At 30.8% G+C, this 8,478-nt stretch overlaps 1 protein-coding gene across 1 annotated transcript; it reads left to right on the top strand.

Moving 5' to 3' along the window:
- The first annotated feature begins 203 nt into the window (after positions 1–203).
- LOC114170478 (acidic endochitinase) lies at positions 204–1,582 on the top strand. Its single transcript, XM_028055965.2, has 2 exons — positions 204–526; positions 648–1,582. Exons 1-2 carry the CDS (start codon positions 245–247, stop codon positions 1,347–1,349), a joined length of 984 nt encoding a protein of 327 aa, XP_027911766.1. The 5' UTR covers positions 204–244; the 3' UTR covers positions 1,350–1,582.
- The last annotated feature ends 6,896 nt before the right edge of the window (positions 1,583–8,478 follow it).

Genomic DNA, 8,478 nt, shown 5'->3' with positions numbered 1-8,478 from the left:
ATTATTAAATTTTTACAACATTTTTTATATTATGAAACGTTGTTTCTTAAATGATTTTGGAATATTAAAAAAAAAGAAATGAAAAAATGAAAATCAATTAAAAAATAATACTTAAGATAATAAAAGAAAATTGTCAAGTAATAGAAAAAATATTTTTCTTTTTGTTTGAAGATGATTTTACCTCCTTAAATAGGCTGGTTTCTGTTTCTCCTACACTCAAACAAGAAAGCCATAACAGATAGCAATGGCACCTCAAAGACTAGCTTTGATCATACTTCTCTTATCCCTTTTCACGTTCTCTTCTTCACGCGCTGAAAATGGTGGCATTGCTGTGTACTGGGGCCAAGACGCTCGAGAAGGCAATTTGATAGCTACATGTGACAGTGGAAAGTACGCCATTGTGCTCCTCGCGTTCCTCCACCAGTTCGGTGCAGGGAGAACGCCAACTTTGAACTTCGCCGGTCACTGCGGCGATAGTTCCGGGAGAAGTTGCGGCCTTCTACAGCCCCAAATAAACTATTGCCAGGTAGATTCGGATCCCAAGAAGATCCATTAGTTTTTCTGAAAATTTTACTTCCTCGGTCTCGATCAAATCATGTGTGAACCATCAGAGTGCTTCTTTTAATGGGGTTGTGTATTGGTTACAGGCGAAAGGCATCAAGGTGCTCCTTTCAATCGGAGGACCCACCGGAGGGTACTGGCTGAGCTCGGCGGAGGACGCAAAGGACGTGGCCAACTACCTCTTCATCAACTTCCTCAGCGGCGAATTCGGTCCACTGGGAAGCGTCATGCTGGACGGCGTCGACTTCCACGTTGAAACGTCGGAGGATTACTGGGACGATCTGGCAAGGGAACTCGATTTGTTACGACAAACGACGGGGCGTTACTTTTACTTGTCCGCAGCTCCTCAGTGCCCAACAGACCCAATCCCCTATCTCGGCAAAGCCATAGCCACCAACCTCTTCGACTACATCTTCGTTCAGTTCTACGACAACCCTAGTTGCTCTTACACCGATGGCACCAGCGCCCTCTTGGAGTCCTGGGACAAGTGGGTCGACTCGGTCGCCTCCAACAACTCGCTCTTCGTGGGAGTGCCAGCAGCGCCCAGCGCCGGCGACGGTTACATTCCGCCGGAGGTCCTCAACGACGAGGTGCTTCCGCACGCAAAGGAAGCCTCCAACTACGGGGGAGTGATGCTGTGGGATAGATACCGCGATGTTCAGAATGGTTACAGTGATAGCATTATGTCCAATGTGATCAAGTCCAAGTTGAAGGTGTCTGTGGTGTCCGTTTCCGATGCAATTTACCGGGGCGTGTCCAAGGCGTTGCGCCGCCTTTTAGTTTACTAGGTGGTGGTAGAGAGGTACAACCACCGTAGGCATGTACTATGCACGGAATAAATTACATGTCAGCTATGTTTCTCTTTCCTGAAGTCATGCTCCGCATGGTCTTGGTTGCAAGTAATGTAATGGATTTGGATTGGACTTGAAATAATAGGGTTCATCCTGCCAAATTGATATCATTAAAATTATAATAAAAATCCCGCATTTCCTTATCCGGAAATATGTTTCGGATCTAAAAATATGTTCAACATCTCCTTGTATGGATTATCAACAAACTTTTCCAACATTTTCCAACAGTATCATCAAATCTTGGAAGCTCCACTTTAGATTCACCAGGACAATCAGACAGAATAATTGTCGCACCAAATTTCCAAAGTGCTGAATCAAATCAATCAACACCTAAAATTGACACCCGCAGGTGGATCAATTCAAATGAATGTTCATCCTATGATAACTATAGGGAAGATTGGAATCTTCAAACCAAGGTTGCCATTTACTGGTAGTACTGCAGAGGTTGCTAACAGTCTTGACACAACATAGCTTCACAGTGTTGCAACACCTTTAAGTAATGATAACCAGAGGAAGGCCATGCAAATTGAGTACGAAGCTCTCTCATTCAAAACAAAACGTTGCATCTGGTGCTGCCATCATCAAAGCAGTCATTAGTTGGCATCAAATTGGTATTTAAGCTCAAATATGGGTCCTAATGGATGCATCAAACGCCACAAAGCAAGGTTGGTTAAAAAGGATTTCATCAAACTAGTTGAGTAGACTTCTTGGGGACATTTAGTGCAGTTGTTAAGCCAACTACGATCAGCATTGTGCTCATTATAGTCGTCTCAAAAGGATGGGAGATTCAACAGTTACATATAAATAATGTCTTTCTTTGGTTTTCTAGCTGAAGATGTATGGTTCAACCTAAAAGATTCATTAATCCTAAAACACCAGATTTTGAAAGCAAACTCAACAAGGTTATCTATGGACTTAAAAGCTCCTCATGCTTGGTTTAATAGGTTGAAGAACAAATTAGTTGCTTGGGATTTCAGTCATTCCAAATATGATTTATTCCTCTTTTTGTTCAGATCACGTGGATAAATCTTATTTATTCTTGTTTACCCAAGCCTAAGTAAGAAAACAATTAATCTTAGTTACCCAAGTTAGTAAGAAATTTTTAATCTAAATAAAAATTCATTTTAAACATATTTTAAATTCTAGGAATATGTTTAACAAATAATTTATAATTAATAACAAAATTAAGAGTTAAATATATTTTAATTGAACATAAGGATATGTTTTATATTTAGTTCATAAAATATTCTTAGTAAGATTTCGATTTCAATTTTATTGAGATAACAAGATTAATTGTCTTATTTAAAATATTGTTCACTTTAAAATATAAAGTTTCATTATAGTTTTTATTTTTAAAAAATGTTTTGAAAAATTAATAATAAATATATATTTAAATTATTTTTAATTTTGATTTTTAAATAATTTAAAACTATTGAATATATTAAAATAAGTGTTTCGGGCTAAGAGAAATAAATATTTGTCTTTTGAACCACTTTTATATTTTAAAAAATGAGACAATTATTTAATATTTTATTATAGAATCAGTTATCAATATGTAATACTGTCCTTTTAAAACTTGAAATTTTATTACAAGTAAAAGATGTTTGATAAATTATAAAAGACCTAAAAGTTATCAAAATAAATTATATACATTTGAAATATTCTTTTAGAACTTGAAATTTTATCATAATTTCATTTAAAATAAAATATTAAAACTACTATCAAACTTATCACACTATATTAATGAAAGAAATCAAATAAGTCTAAATTTGAGAAAGGAAATAAGTCAAACAAAATTTTTAATCTATAATTTTTCTAAAGTAAAATAACATTTAAAATCAATCTTTTATTTATTATAAAAGAAGTAAAACTAAAAAGAATGTTGCAATTCGTACTACGTGATAAGGATGAGGGGAAGGAGTCTCTAGAAAACCCCTTACATGTACAAACAATAATGACACTGATATGTGGGGTTTTAATCGTCTGTTTCTGGTTGTCGGTTCGGTAGGAAAAAAAAAAGAAATCAATTACTTTATTTATCATTTTTAAATTTCAAACAATATATTTTTCTTTATAATTATACTCCTAATTTAATTAATTTGAACAGAAAAATTTAATAACAATAACAAAGAGAAAAATATGGTAATATATAAATATGAAAATAAGAAAACTGAAATGAAAATAATATATAATTTAAAATTGTATCAAAAATTAAAAATGTTCATTAATTTAGGTGAAAAAACTATTATAAAGGAATAGAAATAAATAAGATTGAGGTGGAGAAAAAGTAAAATCAGGCTTTGACTCTAGTTTCTAAAAAAATTAATTATATTTTTAGTTTAATTTAGAATGATAGGTTTACCCTTTCAATTTTTTTAAAAGTTATTGCTTTTAATTTAAAATATATTTTTAGTATGTACAAATTAAATTTAAGTGATTCGAACAGAAACTATAAATTATAATTTGAAAAAAAAAGTCCTTTTAATCAATTAAGTTTAGGCTTGAGTGATTAAGGATTTGTTTAGGAAACATTAATGAATAAAATAAATAGTAGTTTACAAGTTAGTTTCTAGATGATAAGTTAAGTGGATATGTCCTGATAAAATTTTACTTTACAAGTTTTGAACTGATAAATTAACTTGTATTATAAATGTTTGGTAAATAAACGTAAACTAATATAATTTATAGGTTTTATAATGTAAATGAAATTTATGTTTAAAGAAAAAACATATTATTGTATAATTATAATTTTAGATTTTTTTTAAGTAATTAAATTAAACTTCTAACAACCTTTATTTACCTTTTAAAAGTCGTATATATTTTTTTATTTGAATAAATCATTTTATTTGAGTTGATTTAGAGAGTATTAAATTATTATACATATTATTGTATAATTTAATTTTAGATTTTTTTAAGTAATTAAATTACACTTTTAACAACTTTTATTTACCTTTTAAAAGTCGTATATATTATTTTATTTAAATAAATAATTTTATTTGAGTTGATTTAATGAGTATTAAATTATTATTTTTAATTTTTCAAAAATTAGAAAAATTGTTTCTTAATTTAAACTATTTTTATATTAAAAATATCTGTTACGTAATTTTCAAAATAACATTTAATTTGTAATTTTAAATTTGTTAGGGTAAAGTCTAACAAATTTAATGTAACCATGATTATTCTTCATTTATAGAAAGAAAGTTTTTAATATTTCATGTTACTTATAGTGGTTTTTTTTATATAATTTAATGTTAAATTATCTTGTTTGTCCGGTAAGTAAATATCGTATTCAACGATACACACAGTTTTTGAGATAATTATGAGTTAATTTCTATTATAGAGAATGTTTTTATACCAATATTTAATAAAGCACATTTCGATTTTGAAAAATATTTTAAAGCCACTTCATGCTAATGCACTTCTAACACTTCAGATGTCAATTTTGGAGATCTACCTGTACAATTCTATGATTGACTCCTACTACAAGGAAAAGTTGAGTTTCCTGTAGATATTTACCTACGGAATAAAGTTTGTAGGCAAATTATTATTACCTACAAAATCATCTACGGATAGTATTATTATTAGTAAAAAACGAAAATGAGTGAGAGGAACCAATCAAAGACTACCTACGAATGAAAGAAGAGTCATGGGAAAGCAAAATTCATAGATAATATTATTTAATTCATGAGTAAAATAAAAAATAAAAATAAATTAAACATAAAATTTATTTCTTCTCAAATTCCCAACACCCCACACACGGTCCCAATCCCATACTTGGTGTGCAACACACAATCTCATCCCCTATCCGAGCACTACAACAATTTAGGTAAATAGTGTCGGCCAAAATTCGACACTAACAGGTCAAAGTCGATGCAAATTTATAATTATTGTCGACTCATTATCATAAAGCTAACCACGATAAAATCTTAGAGACTAATTTAGATGTGTCAGCCAACAGACGCAAATTGCAATGTAATAATGCCGTCCCGATGACACAAATATGTTTGGTTAAATGAGCTTAGCGTTGGCCAAGGGACATTGTTAGTGTGGGCCATACGACGATAATAGCAAATAATAATTTAAAACGGTCTTTTAGTGTGTGAGCTAACAGACGCTTTATATTAAATGATGTGTGAGCTAGCTGACGGTAATAGTAGATAATAATTAAAAATGCATTTTGAATGCGTGGCCTAGGGGATGGTTAAAAATTTAAATTATTAAAGGATGTGTGGGTTAGCCGACGCAAATAGCAAGGGCTGGACGACGCTACTATAGCTACTCACGACAAGTCTAGTTTCTTTCGTTCTCAACCCAAATTTTACCTGCAAGCATGACCACTATTACATAATCAATATAATCTCAATTATCCAATCAGAAGCCATTCTAATTAGAATCAATAGTTAATTAAACTACATTCATCATTCATTAAGTCATAGATGTCAAATTAGGATGCATATAAGTTTATAAAACCTAAGTGGATAATGCACTAAAGTGTACAAAGTTCAAGTCATAATTTGTTTACAATGTTCACCATACAAAAAGCCTATTAACTAAAACTGGAAAATAAAGTTGAGGAAGGTGAAGTCATGGTCACTCAGCTCTACAAAAATTCCATTGAATATAGTACTTGTGAAATGAAAAATCAATATGTAAGACATAAATATATAAAACATACAAACAATTGTACACCCTCTAATTAAGAACCACAACTTGTAGAAAAGGCTATAAAAATTTTAACTTTAACAAAGCTGTAATCTGCTTCAAATATTGAAATTTAGCTAGGACAAAGTTATAATATGATTTACCTCATGAAGTCCATGTTCAAGGGATGGGTTGATCATCCAATAAAGGATCATAATGTGGATGCACGTGACTGGTACCCGTTGAAGAGTCTGCAGTCTGTCTTTCCAACACCAATGCTAATTGTTGCTTCATCAACTTCATTTCTTCTTCCATCATCACACATTTCTTATTGTTTCAATCAATCCTTTAGATGTTGTAGCAGCCTCCTCATCAGCATGCATCAAATTACATGTTTGCATATAGGCATCATACACCATTTCAGTGACTGAAGCAAATTGATGCCCACAATTCATGTTTTCGTAGCTACTAAATACATAACTGAAGTTCTGAACATTTGATCCATCTTGTCCACGATTATAACCCAAATGTCGTAGTTTGGCATAAATCCACATTATGACTTTGGCATAAATCCACATTATGACAAATGAGCCCTCACTTGTGGTGGTTTATGTATTTTTTGACACTTGCATTTGATGCACGGACACCTAATCCCTACATCCAGCTACAATCTATTTTTTTCTACATGTCCAACAAAGAATTATTATGAACTATCAAACACAATTGTAAACTTCAAAAACTACATTTAAAATAGTTTTTGAAGTACAATGTTTCACACATAATGGTGAAAAGATTAAGTATTAATACTTGGTTGGGAATCGTTGATGATAAAAAGGAGAATTCTCCTATAACAGTAATTTTCATTACCTTTAAATAAAGTTTAAAGTTGAAAGAAATAACTTATATAACCACGTAGCTTAAGAAAAGTTACAAAAGTAAATGAATGTGGTAACTAAGGCCATGCATTAGAATAAAGCTAATTTTGATGTCACACTCTTTTTCACATTACCATAAATTTTCTCACCGTTACTTGTTAAGTTTCCTTCGGTTACTTCTTAAATTTCAAGATAAATTTCCTTTTAGTTGTGTTTATTATTTAATATTATATAGTATGAATGTAAGAATATATTTTTTAAATTAAACTATAAGATATACATGTTTTTCTATAAATAAACAAATTAATCTTTGGAACAAAAATTAGACACCAAATTCTGAAATATTAAAGTAGTATTAGAAAAAAAAATTAAATGAAATACTAATTAAAGTAATAGCAATTTGTAAATTATAAACTCAAAAAAATCTTAAAATAAACTATATTCCAATATAAGTTTGCTTTTAAAATGTTTTTATTATTTAGTATTATATGGTATGAATGCAAGAGTTTTTTTTTTAAATTAACTTCTCATTTATACGTTTCTACTGCTCTCGCTCTATATAGAAAAAAAAATTATTCCATAACTTTAGAACAAAAATATGGACACCAAACTCTAAAATATTAAAGTAGTATTAGAAAAAAATAAGATGCTAATTAAAACTACTAACTAAAAAAGATATTGCACATCCCATTCACAAATCAAATACCTGCACTAAGTGTTCAAAAATCAAATTAAAACTAAATCACTTTCTTTCTTACCATCAAAGCAAAGTATTAGTGATCAAGACATTCTTTCCCTTAAATCTTAAGCAACATTTACTTCATATCTCATCAAAAACCATTTGCTCATAAAGAAACAAGTAAAATGTTGTAGTTGTAGGTTCAAGAGAGTCTTGATAGACAAGACTTTAGCTCGTGCCCACTTCAAGGTCTCTCATAGTAGAGACTCAAATGAGCACTAATTACAAAAACCTAACCCTTCTTTCAAAAATAAAGATTACAAGATGCAAACTAACAGCAACAGAAAGAGTATATTTTATATTTGTTTACAGTGACTCACCTAAGTGGTTTGTGGTGCTGACAAAGAGAATGGTTTGTGAATGATTCTGATATTTGTTTAAGCAATAACCATTCATGCACATATTCAAAGCCATTATGCACATGCATTGAATGCCTCATTCACAAATCAAATTACCAATAACTTATGATTTGGCCAAATACCAGTAAAATAAAATAGATTCATCACACTACTAAGAAGAATATAGCAGAATGCACATTTAACTTTTTGAGTATCTCATGTAGCAAACACACTTCAAACATTCAAACATGCTTCATATATCCAAATGTGGCAAAACGAATATTAATATAATACCAATAAATTATATATATCTAAGAGTTGAAGTGGTGTCTCACGAATATGTTAAAAACAGAATCATAGTTGAATTACCTAAGTTGAATTAATAGAATCCCTCACCCTTGCAGTCTACACCACCAACACTCCAACACTGCAGAGCCACCACTTCGACACTACAACAACCTTTTTTTTTCAGT

Source organism: Vigna unguiculata, chromosome 11, assembly GCF_037176805.1.
Source record: "Vigna unguiculata cultivar grain cowpea cultivar isolate G323 ecotype 2 chromosome 11, ASM3717680v1, whole genome shotgun sequence".
In the NCBI taxonomy this organism is placed as follows: domain Eukaryota; kingdom Viridiplantae; phylum Streptophyta; class Magnoliopsida; order Fabales; family Fabaceae; genus Vigna; species Vigna unguiculata.
The sequence above is the reverse complement of the archived record's forward strand: the minus strand, read 5'-3'. Positions and strand labels throughout refer to the sequence as shown.

What these genes read in the sequence shown, in the direction of transcription:
- LOC114170478 (XM_028055965.2), top strand. Translation starts at nt 245, where the DNA reads ATGGCACCTCAAAGACTAGCTTTGATCATACTTCTCTTATCCCTTTTC. An exon ending in CCCAAATAAACTATTGCCAG is followed by an intron (nt 527 to 647) that starts GTAGATTCGGAT and finishes TATTGGTTACAG; the next exon opens with GCGAAAGGCATCAAGGTGCT.